This window comes from Phyllopteryx taeniolatus, chromosome 8 (assembly GCF_024500385.1).
Source record: "Phyllopteryx taeniolatus isolate TA_2022b chromosome 8, UOR_Ptae_1.2, whole genome shotgun sequence".
In the NCBI taxonomy this organism is placed as follows: Eukaryota; Metazoa; Chordata; class Actinopteri; order Syngnathiformes; family Syngnathidae; genus Phyllopteryx; species Phyllopteryx taeniolatus.
In genome coordinates, this window is record NC_084509.1 from 13489505 (window position 1) to 13510489 (window position 20985).

Here is a 20985-nt window from a genome sequence, read left to right on the forward strand (position 1 = left end):
AATATCATCTCTCATGCTGAGTTAGCACTAGCGGGCACAAACTTTGCCCCACACAAAGACGCCAGATGTTTTTTCCAGACATGATGTGATAACAAATAAATGAATTATTTGTTAGCATTCAGAATGTCTATGTAACTTCATCTTCCATTTACTTATTTAGTGCCAGAAACATATTAATACGTTTTCACAAATCCATCCATTTAGTGCCAAAGACGTATTAATACGTTTTCAGTTTTTTTTTTATTTTTATTTTTTTTATTGTAATAGAGGGTTTGGCACAGCTCCACAATAAGTATCAAAGGCTTGGGTAGGATTTTAGTATAATAAATTGACACTAGATGGCACCAGTGGCTTTGATCAGAGCTTTGTCAGTACGATCAGAGGACAACGACATCTGTTGAGATCCCATGTTGGCATGGTGGGGAGTTGCAGGAGCGTGGTTGAAAGAGAGAGACGGTGATTGACAAGTTAGAGTGAAAAAACATGAATAAATACAGACAGCTTACTCTAAAATAGAGTTTTGCTAACGCCAGAAAAGGAGAAAGGGATGATGCTACGACAACGAACGGCATGTAACGCCAAGCCTTCGAAGGCCAACGGTGAGAATGCGACCATATCCCGGTCCACTTCCCCCGAAACGTCGACTGCCGACGAACATTCGGACTTGGATTACAATTAGCCTGATCTGGATTCATCCATATATGGGAGCAGCAGGGCGTCCTCCCCTGAGCCCCCAGAAAGTCACGGAAGAGGTATGAACTTGCTAACTTCAAAGCTAACATCCATAGCCTGAGCCATTACTCACTTTACCATTTTTATCATGCAACGTGCACAAACAAGCACGACAATTTGTCCTACGATACTACACGTTTACAAATCATGCATCCTGTAGACAAAAAAAACGTGGAACATCGATAGCTAGATGAATTGGATAGACTTTTTTTTATTATTCTTGGTCATCTATTTATAGACAGTATGTACAAAAATAGAATTTTCCGACAATGTGATGTGTGTAATGCAGATTTGTTTTTTTACCTTTCCTCATCGCACTGTAGCAACAACATAGATATTTTGTGTTAATTGTACATATTTCTATAAATTGCAGTGGGTGCAACCAGGAGAAAATGTCCTCGCACACCTGTTGGCAAGAAAGGTGAAAAAAGTATTTTTCTCCAATTCACACTGCAGCAATAATGTTTTATTTTTAATTGTTTATTGGCGGCACAGTTCTGAGGACCCGGGTTCAATCCCCGGCCCCGCCTGTGTGGAGTTTGCATGTTCTCCCTGTGCCTGCGTGGATTTTCTAGGATAGGATAGGATAGGATAGGCTCCAGCACGCCCGCGACCCTCGTGAGGAGAAGGCTCAGAAAATGGATGGATAGATAATTGTTTATTTTCTAAAATCATTTACAGGAGGTGCATCAAGCAGTGGTGGGGCTGTTCATGGCTGGTTCTCTGCTGACTGGGAAACCATAAAAGTTCCACACGCACACACATGCACACCCACACATGCACCTACACAACTGTACATATTTCAAAGTTCTTGCATCATCAATTTGAAAATGCATGTTATACTTGTAAATAAGCTGTTATTTTGCAATCAAAATACTCGTTTCGTGTTGTTTATGTTGTTATATAGTAAGAAAGCATTGTTTTGATATTTTAGCTATCATAAAAGCAAAAAAACAAAAAATAGCATCAAAGTTTCACAAAAAGCTCTTTTTCTCCATTTTTTTCTTGGAAACAGGTATTTTCAAGAAACATACCTTTGTTCAACTGCTGTTTACTAAAGAACGATAAAAGGTAGAAATGTACTTTCTTTCCTGATGAAAGAAGAGGGTTAAATATTTCTTTTGGTAGGTTCCATGTTTCTATAGCTATAGAACACAATTTTCTGAAGGCCTTCCAAAATTAGTCAAAATTGTCAAAAATAGCTGGCACCCAGCTCTCCCAATTCTGAAAAACGGCTGGCATTAAATGTGTTATCTGGGTACACATAACATGTCAACCTATTTATTTTTTTTAGATGCGAGAGACCCCACACATACCAAAGGCAGTTCTGACTGCTCTTATCGTGTTTGGTGTTATTAGAGATGGCCAACACAGCCAGTGGTGGTCCTTGCTTGAATAGCGCCCTGTGCGAGACCCTCCTCATACATACCTGTATCCATTGTTGATTTCTAATACATGTCTTTTCTTTGCTGCCAATAGAAAAGCATTTAGTTTTTTTTTTGGGATGAGGGGGTTGCTGCCCCCGTAAGTGGTGAATTGTGCAATTGCCAAATACCGCCATTGAACACAGCACACCACATACATAATTGTATTCAGACAATTGCAAGTCTCCTCTCCAAACCAGTTGTAGTACCAAGATGGACCTATGAGAGGCAGCATGGTGCCAAATGGCATGCCTATTGTTGGAAAATACAAACAAACAGAACAGTAGAAGAAGAAATTGAAGCAGCCAGGCTAACTGTTAGCTTATTTGCTAACCACAGTGGTACCTAGAATTATTAGTTTATTTCAGGCCAATTTTAGTTCGTTTAGTTAAGTCAGCTAGTTAGCGAGCTAGTTTTCTAGGCTAATTGTGAATTGTTATTGTGGTTGCACACTCTTCTCCATGTCATTTTTTTTGTGCTGAATGATTTGGGAGTTTATTGAACAAGTTTATTATTAACTAGGGTCATTCTAGAATTGGAGGATATTTCCCCCCAACACTCTCCCCCTAAAATTTCAAATAATCCATGCACAAAATACAGAAATCTGCACTTGTTGTGTAAATTATAGTTGTTCTGAAAATGTAACTGTAGCTACAATAAAAATGATTCCCATATATTATTTAAAATACCGATAACTCTTGAGTACTCCCCTAAAACGATTTTTTTCTGTTGATATGTGTTTGTCACCCTCTAGGTGACAAACACATATCAAATATAACTGATAAAATCCGATTTCAGTCATCTTTTTCGGTATGATTTTGTTCATGTCTTGTAAGTGTAAAAACATTTTTGTTTTATTAAGGACATATTCTATAGAGCAGTAATTATATGCTGTGCGTGTATGTCTCTCAACATACACGCAACCCTGTTACTAAAACCTTTTTAGCCTAGAGAAGAAAAAAAGTGAGCTGTATGACTCTCTGAAATGACATCATCAGACGAATTTTTCTAACCAGGGCTAGACGGAAGGTGCGGCAACATGACAAACAAAATATCTCACAAAAAGTTCAACGTTGTTGGTGGAGTTGGATAAATCAAATTGATGATCAAATGATGTTTCATGACCTGTTTTTCTTGTAAACAAAAAAAACAAACAAACAAAAAAAAAAGATAAATAAATACAGTTTTCAAACACGTTGGTGCCTAAATTGTCCTCCAATTCTGGAATGACTGCCCCGACCATTTTCCGAGCAGGTCTGGGAGGAAATACTAAAGGTGTGAACAAATATGATGCAACAAATGTTTATTATTACATATTATAAAAGTTATTGTTTGTTTTTCAGAATTGCATGGTCACTCCTCTGCCGGTTCGCCGCCCCTGAAATGAACCAGACTTCAACTCAGAGAGAGGGGATTTTATGATTGTATTCATTAAAAATGATGTCCTGCAGTATTTCTGCTTCATTTCTTATCTCATGTAAAATCTTTTCCAAACCCTGACATACAAATTTTGACTTGCTTTAGAGAATTTGCAGTGGATTCAGTCATAGCCTGGGGGCTTAAAACGTTTAACTGATCGGGAAACTTACAGTAATTTGTTTGGACATTATAATATGTCATTGTCATCATTTATTGGCATAACAAGAACATAGAACATGTGAAGGTGGCAAATTTTTTGGTCGTACATTTACAAAACATAATATATCAATACTGCATCTGTTATTTAAAATAATGCATAATACCAACTCACATGATTATAAAAATAAGATAATTTGAGAAAGATGAGAAGATAATCCCATTTAGTGCTATAATATTGGCACTAGATAAAAGGTTTTTGTCATATAGTATTTCACCATTTTAGCTTTACACAGTATACTGTAAGTTCACATTCTTTAGTTTCAATTCATATGCATTCTCCATGCAAAATCGGTTGTCATCATCATTTAGAAACATAAGATACTTTTTTTTTTTTTTTTTTTTTAACCTTTGGACTGGAATAATAAGTGCTGTGGATACATTAATATTGATCAGAGACAGCCAATGTGGTGCAATACGTTAAACACAATTTTGCACAACAAATAAACACAAGTACTACAAATATGGCAAAAAGGACGGAAAGGTTGGAGTAATATAGTGTTGTACGGTATTAATAAATGATGGTATACATAAACTGAGAAATAAATCTTTTGTAACACCAGTCCTGGAACCTTTCTGACACACCTTGTATTTGGGTTGCGAATATAAGCTATGGGAGTAATGTGTCTCAGCAGGTCACAGTAAATGCACTCTTGGCCGAAGAAGTGCTATCAAGCTCATTCTGTTAACCGGCACACGCTCATCAACAGTCATTCACAATGGAATGTGACGTACTTGTGCATGCGCACATCCTCCGTTTGAGAAGTGGGAACAACAACATTTTATGAAGCGTCCACTTTCAGACCCGTTTTAATCGATTTCTATTTTCAAACACAGTATTAATGGCCCCTTAAGAATTCATCAGCACTATTTTAAACATCTCAACTGCAGCGTACATTGCCAAGCAACTCACTAAAAACAAATGACCACTTTATAAATGTTCAGGCTGCTTTTGGAATTTTTAAAAAGTGTTTGTGAAGACTAACATACAGTATACGTCTCAAAATGTTACTGCATATACAGCATGTGAACATTTGTCAAAATGATTTGTTCCACAAATGACACAGCACAAAACATGTACAAAAGCGAAAGCGAAAATAAAATCCTCAACTACTATTTTCCTCTATTAATGTTTTTAAAGTGCCCCATGAATAAAGTTGGGTTAATACAGCTACATTAAAGAAACATAAAGTACATCTTGAATGCTGCTGTCAAATGTACATTGTACATTATGTATTTAAATTGCAGGTTTAAATTACACATATACATTATACAGGCAGCATGGCGCTGCAGTGGTTGGCATGTCTGCCTCACAGCTCTGAGGTTCTGGATTCAAATCTTAGCCCCAGCCTTCTTGTGTGATTTTTGCATGTTTTTCTATGCTTGCGTGGGTTTTCTGCAGGTACTCCACCTTCCTTACAACATGTTAGGTTCATTGATGATTCCAAATCAGCGGTGGGCAAACTTTAGTGTTCAAGGACCACACTTGATATTTAAAATCAGCAAAAGGCCCAGGTTGTTGGTAAATTTAATAAAATAGTTAAAATGTGAATTGGGGACCTTCTGGTGTCGATTGTAAGTAATGTATATGTACAATGTGAACACAATGTCAGAAACAGTTCATCAGATTGATACTATTGTTCTCGATCAATACAGACACACCACTTCAGTAAATACTTGTTCCAAACTACATGAGCACTGTTATGAAGAAATAAAGACCCTTCTTTCCCAACAAAACTCATGCAATGACTGCCTGAAAGAACATGATGAAATCTAAAGTGAGGAGTGCTAAATGCAGTCTCAAGGTTCACTTTGGGTGAACAAGCATGGCGGCCCAGCGCCTAGGCAACAGGCAGCAAAGTGGATTGTCAGCGAGGTGAAAACATTGGCTGCCGCAGGCGCAAAACTGACACCCACGTGGGTTTCTTTGAAGTCGCGGCCACACCTGTTGAGTTGACACGACGGCAGACATAATGACAGCTTACAGTGGATATAAAATTCTACACCCACGTGTTCAAATACCAGGTTCTTGTGTTTAAAAAAAAAACGATAAATCAATTCAAACATTTTTCCACCCTTAATGTGACGAATAACATGACAACAAACGGAAATCTTTTCGAGCGAGAAAGTAAAAATAAACAACTGAGAATGTGACTTAACTTTTGCTGTATACACTAACTGGGGATGTTGCTGTGTTTAGAATTAACCAATCACATTCAAATTCATATCAAATGGGAGTCAGCACACACTTGCCACCACTGAAAGTGATTAACCCCGTATAAAGTTTAGCTGTTCTAGTAGGCTTTTCCTTACCTGTGCACACCTGTAACCACATTATCTCAGTTGTTTATTTTTACTTCCCCTCTTGAAAAGATGTATTTTTTTGTATTGAGTTGCACAGATTATAGGTCACATTAATGAAACAAAGTTTTGAATTTTCAAATCATTTGAGCAGGGGTGTGTTGAGTCTTATATCTACTGCAAGAAGCGCTTTTTTTGGATACCCAAACGTGATTAGAATTCAAGTCACACTGTCACGATCTCATAAAGTGCCACCCGGTTTGTGGTAAACAAACAAAGCACTAATTATGTTAGATGCCATAATCCTCTCGCCAGCTTCTTCTTCATCATTTTCTTCTTCTTCTTTCCCTTTCGGCTTGTCTCGCTAGGGGTCGCCACATCCTTTTCCATGTTTCTCCTGCATCCTCCTCTCTCACACCAACTGCCCTCACGTCTTCCCTCACGACATCCATCAACCTTCTCTTTGGTCTTCCTCTAGCGCTGTTGCCTGGCAGCTCCATCCTCATCACCCTTCTACCAATATACTCACTATTTCTTCTCTGGATGTGTCCAAACCATCAAAGTCTGCTCTCTCTCACTTTGTCTCCAAAACATCAAACCTTGGCTGTCCCTCTGATGAGCTCATTTCTCATTTTATCCAACCTGGTCACTCCTGAGGAGTATCTGCAACATTTGCACAACCAACATCGTCCCAGATTATCGCACTACTCGTCACTTTAAACCGCATACGGTCCTTGAAGTCTCGGCGCCCTTTGCACAATGGTCATTGCACCGGACTATTGCAATATTAGTCATTTGAACTGCTTTAAGTGCTAGAGGACTCTGCATCTTTTTGCACAATTATCAAAAAAAGATAAAATCATGTACCGGCATTACCAGATAACTAGCAACACTTTACTGCTCAGTGACTGTTTTTTTTTTCTCAATGTCTTTACGTCTCAAAAGCGTTCTCTGTCAAATGACGTACTAGAGCGGCTCCAACTACCGGAGACAAATTCCCTGTGTGTTTTTTGGACATACTTGGCAAATAAAGATGATTCTGATTCCGATTAATTGATTGTACATTCCAAAAAATACAACATCAAGCGGGTAACATTTCGTGTAATGTTGTGCGCACGGGCTGACTGAGGTGCACTCTGAAGATGCCTCATGGGCACGATGAACTGCTCTCTCCTTGGATTTTTTTGTTGTTGTCCAGTGAGGTGGGGGCTTTTCTTTGGGCAGAGACGCGAGGGGGCAGGGACAGGAGCAAGGGCGAGGCAGGGGCGGGGACTGAAATCAAGCTACATTCAAATCTTGTTAGCAGCCAACTGCATGCTGTCCTTTTAAAGATTTGAAATGTTGCGATAAATAATACACCGGAATGGCAAGTATTTTGCACGTGATTGTAATCCAAGTGCAGTGAGTTTTCCACATGGTTAGCTGTGTGAAAACAGGCATTTCCGCTCCACATGGCTTGTAAGGTTTGACCACGAGGCCCATGAAGCGCAAAGTACTCATGCTGGCCTTTTTGCTTGTTGTCCATGTTTTTGTTCAACCATCTCCAATGTCATCTCCAATACGCCTCATGTGGAAAAAAATGAACCATCCCAAATTGGTTTCTGGTAAAAGATTCTCCATGATAAAAATTAATTGATAGAGATGGAGATCAGATTCTGGACAAGGACCCTTGCACCGTCCTCTGGTTGTTAGGGCACAGGTAGCCCATCAGGTGTTTGCGTACCTTGCTGTGCAGCGAGGCGTAGATGAAGGGGTTGTAGCACGCCGAACTCATTGCCACTAAATGACAGCACACCTGTAAGATATTGATGTAACGCTTGCCAATGATGTCACAGTCTGGGTCCAGGTCCAACAAAAGGTTCAGCACCTAAAAAAATGACATAAGAAGGATCAAGTAAGAAACACACTGTATACTGTGTGTTCGGTTGCACCCTGTGTGTTTGGTGCAACCGAACCAGGTTCTACTGCTGATTAGTAAAGAACAGAAAAAGCTAGAAAGAAGAGAGTTTACCCTTTCTTTTGGTAGGGTCAGTGCTTATATTATCACAGAACACAACAGCCTGTGGGTCTTGAAAGCCTTGTCAAAATGCTCTAAAACAGCTGGCAATAAGGAGAACTCTGCTTTGCAAACGGCTGCCAGTGAATGAGTTCATTTCATTTGCCTAGGACATGTACTCAGTCAGATATTCATATTTCAAATGATGTCAAGGTAAACACAAATAATACCCCAAATCTTTTGAGATCAGATGACATGGGGCATTCTCAGCATAATATGTATAATCCATATTGGACTGTCGTGTAAAGTTGTGCAGGTTTACTTAACAAAGCGGCCGCTACGGTATATTTTCTACTAGTGAATAGGAGGATTTTATAACCCAGTTGGCACAAATTGCCCTTACAGAAGACATGCCTGCCTTGCCATTCCTACTGATGATCTACTCTTTTGCATGGCTCATTGTGGACCTAATATCTGTATAGTGACAAAGATTAGCTTCTCTAATCACATTGTTTAGAAAGATCATCTTTTAATGGACAGTTAATCCTTTTGATGGATTTGATAGCCTTAATATGTCTCCAAATGATGCGTAAAAAGGCATAAGAAAGGTTAATGGAGAGACTTTCTCATGCATCATCTCACCTGCAAAGGGAGCCAACACAGAGCAAATGCCAGCACTGATGCCATCAACAGAGAGAAGGTCTTCCTCCGCTTTTGCTTCCAGTGCCGCTTCCTGCTAGTCTCCTCCCCGGGCACAGAATAGCGCTTGAGGCTGACGCTGATGGCGCAGTACGAGATGCTCACGGACAGCAGCGGGATCATGTAGGAGGTGATGAGGATGAAGCAGGAGTAAAGCAGTCGCAGGTTGCCGCTTTCCGGCCAGAACTCTTCGCAGACCACCAGGTCCATGCCGCTGGGCCGTAGGTCCAAGTAGTGCGTGTAGAAGGACGGAGGAGCGGCCAAGGCCACGGATAAAAGCCATATGGCCAGGGTCACTGCACCGCAACCCCACAAAGAAATCCGCCTACGCACCGGATGAGCTGAATGAATACAACCAGAAATGATCACTGAGAGAAGATGTCACACAATAGAAGCAACACATTCCATACAGGGCAGCATGGTGAATAGTGTTTAGTACGTCTGCCTCGCAGATGAGCGGTCCCACGGTACGCCGATGCGCATTTTACTGAATGATGCGTAATTGGTGGAAAACAATGTCGCGAGAAATTACAACAAATTTCTTCTCTTCTGCCTACCTTTCCACCCAGTGTATAAAGAAAGCAGTGCAATGCGGGCTAACTATATGGATTCTGTCAGGCGTCAGTTTTAGTATGTGCCGTGGCTGCAAAAAAATGTAAATAAAAACAATTCAATAAAACGGACAGCCGGCCGCAAATGGCTCCCTGGCCATCGTTTGAACAGCATCTGCTCTAAATTGTCCACAGTGTGAATGGGAAAACCATAGTTTCTCATGCATCTTGCGTCAATCAAGTATTGAATTACTTTCTTACATTTACTTTCTTTGCCAAACATAGACAAAGCACACACAAACGGAGTCAAACAGAGGGGGCTGTCAGAGCGGGCTTTTTTGGACACTCCTATGACAAAACCAAGATTGTTTTTTTTTTTGGAAATTAAATTAACACTTTTATACTAAGTCTATGTTAGAACATCACTTTATGGGAGTCTAAATAGCCAAAATATGGGAACTTTAAAAAAACACCTAAGAAAACAACAACTCAAAACAAAATCGTACATTCTACACAGTGTTTTATGCTCTCACAGTGATTGGTCAGTCAGGGGGTGTGGCTCACCAAAACGGAAATTGGGAGCATAAGGGAGCTGGAAAGAAACCTCCAGGTATGATTGCCAATAATTTGTCTTACCGAGGACAACATATCGGTCCACCGCGATGGCCGTGAGGGAAAGCACTGACGCAAACACAGTGGCGCATTGCACCAGGGGCACCAGGTGACACAGGGGACTCCCAAAAGCCCACCCTTGGCTGCCGAAGGCATAGGACATTGTCATCGGCACGCAGCTCAAACACATCAGCAGGTCTCCAGCGGCCAAGTTACCGATGAAAAAGTTAGTGGCGTTGTGGAGCTTCTTGTCCACCAGGATGCAAGTCAACAGGAACAAGTTCCCCATGCTGGCTATGACCACCACGAGGCAGTAGAGAGACATGAAGAGAGGTTTGAAACGAAGCAAAAGCTCCATGCCAATGAAAATGTCCAGTGGGTCACTCTGGTTCAGAGCTTGACTTTTGCTTCCGGCCACCACGTCTTGGTCTGCTCTGTGACTCGTGTTGTCGCTCACTGTGAGGCCTTCTTTCATTAGGATGTCCATGCTTGCCTGGGGAGTAGAAGGACAAGTCCATCGTTAATCAAGGCACACGGTGTGTTCAACACAGCACTTGGCACTAAAGCAAATTGAATGTGTCTATTTCATGTGGATTTGTTTCTAAATGGATTGGTTCTTTTTTATTTTTGGCAACAAATCTGTGCAAAAAGTGGCAATATATACAGATACCACTGGACACAAAGCAAGCACGGCGAAGACCTCAAAGTAGATGGATAGTTGAAATCATTAAACACACCGGAATACACTGGCAACAAATTGCAATATGTCATTGTAGTTGGAAATGTGAAGAAGAGGCTTTCATCCTGCAGTGGATATTGATAATGGCTGATGATGATGATGATGATGATGATGATATATATACATACACACACACACACACATACACAGCGGCTGAAATAAGTATTTAACACGTCACCGTTTTTCTCACTAAATATACTTCCAAAGGTGCTATTGACCTGAACATTTCACCAGTTTGGGAAAAACCCAAGTTATCCATACATACAAAGAAAGGAGAAAAAACAAGCTCAGAAATTAAATTGTGCGTAAAAATTTGAAATGACAGGGGAAAAGTATCGAACACATGAAGAACGGGAGGTGCAAAAAGGCATGGAAAGCCAAAACAACACCTAAAATCTATCAATAATCAAACAGCAATCCAGCCCCTTGTCAGTGCAAATGAATATCAGCTGGTTTGGTGCTAATTGATGGCCGACAAAAAGGTCTCATTGCCAAGTTGTGAGTCAAGACACATCTCATAATGGGTAAGAGCAACGAACTGTCTCAACACCATCGCGAAGTAATTGTTGCAAAACATAACGATGGCATTAGTTACCGACGCATATCAAAGTTTCTGAATGTTCCAGTGAGCACGGTTGGGGCCATAATACATAAGTGGAAAGCCAATCATACCACCATAAATTTGCCTCGATCAGGTGCTCCTGGCAAGATTTTCTGACAGAGGAGTGCAAAGAATAATCAGAAGAGTTGTCCAAGAGCCAAGGACCGCCTGTGGAGAGCTTCAAAAAGACCTGGAATTAGCAGGCACTGTTGTCACAAGGGAAACAGTGAGTAATGCACTCCGCCGCCATGGCCTGTATGCACGCTCACCATGCAAGACCCCATTGCTGGGGGAAAAAAAAAGCATGTCAAAGCTTGTTTAAAGTTTGCTGAACAACATTTGGACAAGCCAGTTAAATACTGGGAGAATATAGTCTGGTCTGATGAGAGCAAAATTGAACTGTTTGGATGCCAGAATGCACACCACGTTTGGAGGAGAAATGGCACTGTACGTCACCCTAAAAACACCATTCCGACAGTTAGGTTCAGAGGTGGGAACAATATGGTGTGGGGCTGCTTTTCAGAAAATGTTAATGGGAAACTTCACATGATTGAAGGAAGGATGAATGGGCAAATGTACCGAGACATTCGTGACAAAAATCTGCTGCCATCTACGAGGATGATGAAAATGAAACGAGGGTGGACATTTCAGCAGGATAATAACTCTCATTTGGTTTCAAAGAAAATAAACAAAGCTGCTAGAAAGGCCCAGCCTGAAACTAAAGGTAGGTGAAAAAAAAAGCCAACGGAACCTTCGAGATTTGAAGACTGATTTGATTTGAAGATTTATTGATAGAAATCGGATAGCCTAAACATCGGATATGGTCGTCTTTGGTAAACTCTTGAAGACATCCTGTGTAAAACATCCATCCATCCATTTTCTGAGCCGCTTCTCCTCACTAGAGTCGCGGGCTGTGTAAAACAATAATAATAATTACAAAATTGTACAGTTGCTTTGTCCTGGTCTTCTGCCATTGGGCTCTGCCAGTCACCTGAACCAGAAAGAAGTGCTTTGACCTGTTTTGTCAAATGCCGTTGGTTGCACATAACCCCTTTTTAGGGTCTTAGGCTTATCCCAGCTTACTTTGGTCGCCGGTCAATAGACAGTTAACCATTACAATCCCATTTACATCTTTGGAAAAGTTAGAGGTACTGGGACATGGGAGGAAGTATGTATGCAAACCTGGGGATAACATGCAAACTCCACACGAGAAAGGCTGGACCCCACATTGAAAGACCGAACCACAGAACTGAGAGGTAGACGTGCAGCTCTAGCTCCTAAATAACATATGACCTAATCATACACAATTAAGCACCAAAAAGACCGAAGCCCAAGACATTGCAACTAAAGAATCTTTCATTTAATTCAAAGTTTCAATGGTTAAATTTCACGTTTTTTTTAACTATATGGACTCATTTTTACATGTAATATTGTGTCAAATACAGAAGTTAAAACTTGGATTGTGATTAACATAATTCATTCTTAATTGGACCCGCAGTGCATCGTGGGTATTAAAATATCACTACTGTTATTCCCTTGTTCACAAAAAAAAAGAAAAAAAAAGATTACATTACTAAACAATGTTCTTTTCTTGTACCGCCCATCAACAATGCAATACATTACAATGTACATTCAAATTGTTTCGGCACATTCTGTATAAGAATCAGTTACATTTTCACTTCAAACATGTATTTTCACTATGGGACTCAATACAAAAGATGCAACAGTAGTTCTCTAAATGCTCAAGTTCACCAAGGCAGACGATGCAGGGTGGTCACTGAGTGTAGAAGGTCTAAAAAGCATCTCGACCACAGTGACGTTTCAAACCAACATGTCTCTAAAGTAGCTGAAGAGATGGACATACAGTAAAAAATGGAAAGCCGAGGTGCAGAAGTTATTTTTAACTGATTGTTCTGCCCGAGCATTGACATTTCATTGCCTGTAATGCTTTCAGAAGCAGCATGCAGCAAGACATCAAATGCATGCCTTTCTCCTCAAATAGCAGTCCAAGCCCACTCACTACTGTCACAGCATCAGTAAATGGTGCCCATGGAGAAAAGGCAAGAAAAGCATCACAAGCAGGACTAAAGGCATTAGTATTACAGGGACAAATAGAATGTGATCTTGATCAAATATTAATAGAATATGAGTCATGCATGGCGGCATGGTGGATGACTGGTTTAGAGCGTCTGCCTCACAGTTCTGAGGACCGGGGTTCAATCCGGGCACTCCGGTTTCCTCCCACATCCCAAAAACATGCATGGTGGGTTAATTGACTCTAACTCTAAATTGCCCGTAGGTATGAATGTGAGTGCAAATGGTTGTTTGTTTGTATGTGCCCTGCGATTGGCTGGCATCCAGTTCAGGGTGTACCCCGCCTCCTGCCCGATGATAGCTGGGATAGGCTCCGGCACGCCCGCGACCCTTGTGAGGAGAAGCGGCTCGGAAAACGGATTGATGGATGGAGTCATGCATTACCATGACATTATTAATACAACAACAATATCAATACTTAAATATGGAAATAAGAGTTTGTAACCTCAATCCAATTCGATCCATGTCACATTATTCTTTTTTAATAATAATCCGCTTATTTAGTCAGGATAGTGCGTTGCAGTTGGAATGGACAATGACATCGATTTTAGGCTGGATCTTTTGGATTGAAGGCAAACACTCAATATTACATGTTTGTATTCACGACCGTATCACATCCCAAAAACACGCACAGTCGGTTTATTGAAGACTAAATTGTCCGTAGGTATGAATGTGAGTGCGAAAGGTTGTTTGTTTAGTTGATGTGCCCGGCAATTGGCTGGCAACCAGTCCAGGGTGTACCCCAACGCCTGCCTACAGTTAGCTGGGATAGGCTCCAGCATACCCGTGACCCTAATGAGGATAAGCGGTGTAGAAAATGGATTAATGGATGGAAAGCGGGCTTCAATTACTACTGTCACTAGTGCGGGGGGGATTTAGACATTTGGGTCACTCGGCCATCCACATTCATCATTTTGAATATTAGTGCTTAGCATCAACTAAAAAGGACTATGAAGATGGAATAGTCCATTGAATGAGATAGGAGGGCGTAGCACGAGAGCATCATGATAGCTTCAGCATTTGGATGCGTTTTTCACCATGTGATTTTAAGAGCAAAACAAAAACAATCGCTTTAAATCTAAGACAACTTCATTAATCAGTATTTCAGATACGTTTGTGGGCCTCTGGAAGTCTCAGTACCCCGAGTAATTGCCTGTATTTACCCAATGATGTTTCCGCCCCTGAACTAGTGGTATTTTTAGGCGTGCTGAGATGAAAGTGACCCTGCAAGTGTACTATATACACCCGCTAAGATATAACCCAGTCAAATTACTCACTAATGCAACATAAGTTCATCTTTTACAATTTCTGACCCTCAAAGTCGTCCATACTCAGGCTCATGTATAGGGATGACAGGAACTAGCAAGCTAATAGTCTTTAGCAGACTAGCGACAACTACATTCTGTGGCAAGTTTAGACATTAAAAAAAACAAAGAAACATTGCGGTCCAAATAAAAGTGCATCACATGTTGTCTCCTCCTCATGATTTAAAGACAATGTCAAGATTGCAAAAAAAATAGCTTCGTGATGATGATAGTATATTTCTGTTTTCCAACAGTTACAAGCTACCATGTGCCAAAATACGAAGCATAAACCATGAGCATGTTAGTGCTGATCTTGGGACGCGGCCAGGAAAGCTGAGCATGCTTCTCCACTGTTGCCCATTTCATGAATTGAGCGAACAGGCTGAAGAAAGGACAGATGCTAGTTTGTTCTTGATCCATCCTGCAGCAGTGGCGATGCTCTGCACCACTAAGTGGCCTTATTTTTTAAAAATCTTATTAATGTCCAATTTCCATGTCCAATTATTTGATTTGTTCAACTGAAAATCTCCTTTTTAAAATAGCAATACTGTCATTACACACAAAAAAACCAGTATGGAAATGCTATTAAACTACCCGCACAGCTGCCTGAAAGGTAGCAGTGTGTGTTGTACAACTACATTTTTTCTAAACACATTCAAAAGTATTGCGATACCGCTGGAGTGAGTACGCTTACGTCACAATGTCTTAAATGATGTTTTATACTCTGTACATTTGTGGCATATTTGTTTTTTTATTCCAAATTGTTTTTTTTCTCTCATGGTTGTTCAGCTGAGTGTGCCTGAGCAAGCGGCGTTATAAGAAAATAGCTGGATGAATGGATGCTTACTTCTTCAGCAGATACCAAATGGTTGCATTAGCAATGGCCAATGTTTGCCCCGTGGCTCCAATTGATTTTCTATCTTGTCTCACCTTCACAATTTCTTATTTTTCACCCATACACAGCTCTGCTTTTATATTGGTTAAAGCTCTGGTTAGTATTAAAGCAGTTGAAAGCTGAAATGTTGATATTGGCCTGCAAGAACAACTGGTTCATATTTGCAGGCAATGTTTAGCTTGCAGGGAAACATATTGATTAAACAAATATTTTCCTGCTCCCAAATGGCTTTTAGAATGTGAAAGTGCCTGTGAATATAAAACAAGGTTGTTTCCTGCCATGAACTATGCGAGGTAGGACCAAAATGCAATGCTCAATGCGAGATTTATTTATGTATAATTCTGCGATTGGGTAGCTAGCTCTCACTCATCCATGACGCTAATGAAGACAAGTGCTATAGAAAATGGATGGATGGTTTTTGGAAAAGCATATCTTTTCTGCTAATTCATTTTTTCCCCGTTTTTTTTTGCTGAAGTAACTGCACTGAAAATGCTATTTTAATATACCAATTCTGTATTTTTTTTTATTTGCAAGGTTGTGCAATAATGTGAAGTATTTTTTTTTTCAATGATTTGAGCATACTTAAACTTGCCATACAACAGCTTACACAACAAAAAGAGCATTCAATACAAGTGCCTCATGGTGGGATCCTTGTCCCTTTGCTTTTGTCTTTTGAATGTGTTGGCCAAATTAATGCAAAACCATTCATTGAGTATCGCGAGAGTAATTTATGAGTGAATATTTCCCTGAGAGTCTGCGAAGTCATAACCATATACATTTATTTTATTATTCATACACTGTATATTTTAAAACTTCCTACATAATATCCATCCTTCCATTTTCTGTGCCACTTCTCCTCACTAGGGTCGCGGGCATGCTGGAGCCTATCCCAGCTGTCATCGGGCAGGAGGCGGGGTACACCCTGAACTGGTTGCCAGCCAATCGCAGGGCACATACAAACAAACAACCAGTCGTACTCACAGTCAAACCTACGGGCAATTTAGAGTCTCCAATGAATGCATGTTTTTGGGATGTGGGAGGAAACCAGAGTGTCTGGAGAAAACCCACGCGGGCACGGGGAGAACATGCAAACTCCACACAGGCGGGACCGGGTATTGAACCCGGGTCCTCAGAACTGTGAGGCTGACGCTCTCACCAGTCAACCACCGTGCCGCCCTTCATACATAATACCAATACAAAATATGCACGTGAGGCGCAGTTTTAAATTTTTTTAAATTATTTTTATTTATTTATTTTTTTGTCACCTTGGGGTCGGCATCCTCACGTTCTACACTGGAGTATCTGTGACTTGGAATGTGTGTAACTTTAATAGGCGGGACCTGGCCTGTGTCAGCGAATGAGACTAGCTCAGGAAAGCACTGGCTATGAAGTGGCTAGCCTTTAGCCAATCTGAGTGCTGAGTCACCCGGAGCAAGTTGTGGCCAATGGCAGTTTGTAAATGCTTATTACATGTGCCCTGCGATTGGCTGGCAACCAGTTCAGGGTGTACCCCGCCTCCTGCCCGATGATAGCTGGGATAGGCTCCGGCACGCCCGCGACCCTCGTGAGGACAAGCGGCTCAGAAAATGGATGGATGGATGGATGTTTGTTTGCTTATTGTTTGTTCAATGCGGTTGTGTATATCCTTGTTTAACCGTACGTATTCTTCTTTTACCACCTCTCATTAAAGTTGATCCCTTTTTATGAATAAGAATCACAAAAAAGCCACAAAAATAAGTACGAAAAAGAAACAGCTGATTTTCGGAGGTCTCACATGATGTCATGCATTTGGGGGACTTTCTTGCCATAATAAAAAAGTTTAGTCAAATTCTGATTTCTATGACCTCAGGGGCATTCAACTTTGGAGGTGTCACGGGACGTGTTACAAAGACTCAATGTGATTACGATTTGTTCTATCTAGCAGTGGTATGCTTTATTAAATTAGCTAACGGTGTTTACTTTACCATAGCAGTTGCGTAAGCCAGTTTTGCTTTGCAGTAGACAGATTGCATTTATTATTATTATTATTTTATTTACTTATTTTTTTAGGTGTGAAACGATCACAAACTTTGGACATGTTCTTTCTTTTACGAACGTTTTCCTGCTAGCTAACGCTTATGGTTAGTTACTCTGCAGTAACATTAGTCTGTGTGGGAAATTTATCACCACAAAATCCCCTGATATCTGGAAAAATCTGCAATATCAAATTAGATATCATAATAAAGCATATATACTGTATTTATAACACATTTTAAACGTACTGAGGATATAAAAACGTGCTCTTAAACATTTGGAGAATAAAAATTACTATTTTAAATGCTTTGAAATGGATAAAATCCTTTTGAAATCCAAAGTAAAAAATATGGAAGGAAAAATGTTAAATTATGTACACATTATTGAAGTATGCAAAATACAAAACTATCATGTAATATGTTTTTTTTATAGTTACTAAATGTCTATGTTTATATAATCTGTGTTTTTGCATAAGAAATTGCACTTTTATGCTCTTTTACAATGTCTGACTATAATTGTGTGCTTTTTTTCCCTTTGAAATATTATATAATAACATCTATGTATTTTCAATGAATTGAGCAAAATTAACTAATTTTAGCATTGAATCCAAGTGTCTCATAGTCGTCTCTGCCGATCTGCTTTTCCTTTCTTTGAATGTCTGTCAAGGTGTTTGTGTTTCATGCACAAGACACGGATTTTTTTTCATGTGTAACCTTTTATAATAATGGTAAGTATTTTTTTCAATGCATTGAACATACCGTTGTTAAGCTTGTGACACAACAACTTGCACAACAAAAAATATCATTGAATCCAAGTGTCTCATGGTCATGTTAATTGTTGTCCCTCTGCTTTTCTCTCTTTGAATGTCTTAGTCAAATGATATACGTTCACTGAGTTTAGTGAGATTCTTTTATGAGAAGGAGCTACTTACCGAAAATGATTTCAGTGCAGGATGGGTTTTTTCCATCATGTCAACTCCTAATGAATGTATCCATCCATCCATTTTCCGAGCCGCTTCTCCTCACTAGGGTCGCGGGCGTGCTGGAGCCTATCCCAGCTGTCATCGGGCAGGAGGCGGGGTACACCCTGAACTGGTTGCCAGCCAATCGCAGGGCACATACAAACAAACAACCATTCGCACTCACAGTCATGCCTACGGGCAATTTAGAGTCTCCAATTCATGCATGTTTTTGGGATGTGGGAGGAAACCGGAGTGCCCGGAGAAAACCCATGCAGGCACGGGGAGAACATGCAAACTCCACACAGGCGGGGCCGGGGATTGAACCCGGGTCCTCACAACTGTGAGGCTGACGCTCTAACCAGTCGGCCACCGTGCCGCCTAATGAATGTATTCACTTGATAATGTATGCAGAAGATTTGCTTGATACATCAGTCTGCGACATTCCTTTTAAGGGATGTGGAGGTGTGTTCCTATTTCCAATTAGCGACGCCATTGATAATTGTGTTGCCAACTTGAGCTACGTCGTCTTCTTGCAGGCGCACACTTGCAATTTAGAGTCTCCAATTAATGCATGTTTTTGGGATGTGGGAGGAAACCCACGCAGGCAAGGGGAGAACATGCAAACTCCACACAGGCGGGGCCGGGGATTGAACCCGGGGTCCCCAGTCGTCCACAGTGCCGCCATATATATATATATATATATATATATATATATATATATATATATATGAGAACGACACAACAAAAATCTAACCAAAATCTGTTTCAATTTATGCTTTCCAGAGGATAGTGTTTAAAAAATATGTGCAAAGCATAACAATGGGTTTATTCATAGAATTTATGGCTGTGCAGATCAGATAAACGAAGCATTCTCCAATAATTTATGCTGTCTCTTTTTTTCTATAAGACAAAATGCAACTTCTTCAAGTGCATTTGAAATAAAGAAATATACACATACACACACACATTCTCTTTAAGAGCATGTTTCTTTGGATATGCCTACATTACATTTTTGATTAACAGACCAATACCTAAATGCTATTGATTGATGACAAAAAACAGTGTAAAAATCTACGTCAATGTACAGTTGTACTTGGTATGTGCAAATATGAAGCACTTACCTCAGTTGATGCTGCAAATTAAAGATGGAGAAAGCCCTCTTCAAGTCTGCGAAAGATGTTGCGTTCTTTTTTTACCGTTTTATTTACATACAGCGTATGAAAAAATGTATAGCTATTAACACTCTCAAGCAGCCCACAGAAAAGGGAAGTCAGTCAGGGGGATTCACTGAGAGAGAGTGAGTGCAGAAGCGAGGGGGGACTAAAAAGCAACCCACGTCACCTCTCTCACTCAACACCTCGAAAAAAGGGCGAAGAGTTCTGTCTGCTCCTCCTGTGTGTAAACGTAGTAACAATTCAATGGAGTGTGAACTCACAACAATGAACAAATCCTGCTCTAATTTGGCACCTCGTGGAAGAGCAACCTGTTGCTTCAGTTTTCTTCGTTCTAGTGAAGGCAAAGAAGGGAATTTATAGCGGCAAGCGGTGAAAAAGGCATAATAGTTTGTGCCTGTGAAATCGTTGATGTGGTTATCTTTCCATTTTCTATAGCACTTCTCCTCTTTAGGGTGGCAGGTGAGCTTTGAGGCCATCCCAGCTGACTTTGGCTGACATTCACATTCACACCTACGGACAATTTCGAGTCTTCAATGAACCTATCAGGCATGTTGTTGGAATGTGGGAGGGAGCCAGAGTATGGTAAGTTATGGTATGCTGTTATTGTCAAGCCTCAATATAATGTTAGCGCTTTCTTTGTCAAATGGCTGGCACTCTAAACTATGTTGTATTGTGTAAAAACGATTCAACAGGTGGCATTGTATATTCATAATGCAAGCTTTTATTAACAACTCAAGGCAATAACAACACTCCTGGTCTGCTCGGCAACACTCGGACAAGTTGGGGCAACATTGGCGTAACATCCTTTCAAAAGTAAGGCCTTCAAAATAAAACCATGCAGTATAACAAAAGTTTCATTGCACTTTCTTTGGTGACTTTACCAATCACACTCAACTATTTTGTGTTATTTATTGAATGTGACTATTAAATAAGCGACTATGTAGCCCAGGAAAGTGTGGTGAAGCTCTGTACAGTGTATATTATAATACAAGCATTTATTTTTGAAGGTCTGACATTTGACAGGATGTGTTACGTTGATTTTGCCCGAGTGTTGCAAACTAGGAGGGTGATTGCCTTTAGTTGTTAATAAAAGCTTGCACTTGTGGAATATGGTTTGCTATCTGTAGACCCTTAAATATACAACTGACAAAATGATTCAGATTAACACACATTGATTTTGGAAATAAGTTGCTGAGTCACACATTTTCTTTTTTTGGTACAAAAAGCGGGATAAAACGTTTACATTCCATACA

General features: G+C 40.3%; 1 protein-coding gene across 1 annotated transcript in view; it reads right to left on the bottom strand.

Annotated features, from left to right (window-relative positions):
- Window positions 1–45: 45 nt before the first annotated feature.
- Window positions 46–20985, bottom strand: part of si:dkey-202l22.3 (7 transmembrane receptor domain-containing protein) — a 35694-nt gene continuing 14754 nt past the window's right edge. The window contains exons 2-4 of the mRNA XM_061780911.1: window positions 9975–10443; window positions 8731–9128; window positions 46–7959 (exon numbers count right to left, since the gene is read on the bottom strand). Of these exons, the coding sequence (XP_061636895.1) occupies window positions 7741–7959; window positions 8731–9128; window positions 9975–10437 (1080 nt within the window). The 5' untranslated portion in view covers window positions 10438–10443 and the 3' untranslated portion in view covers window positions 46–7740. The remainder of the gene's footprint in view (window positions 7960–8730; window positions 9129–9974; window positions 10444–20985) is intronic.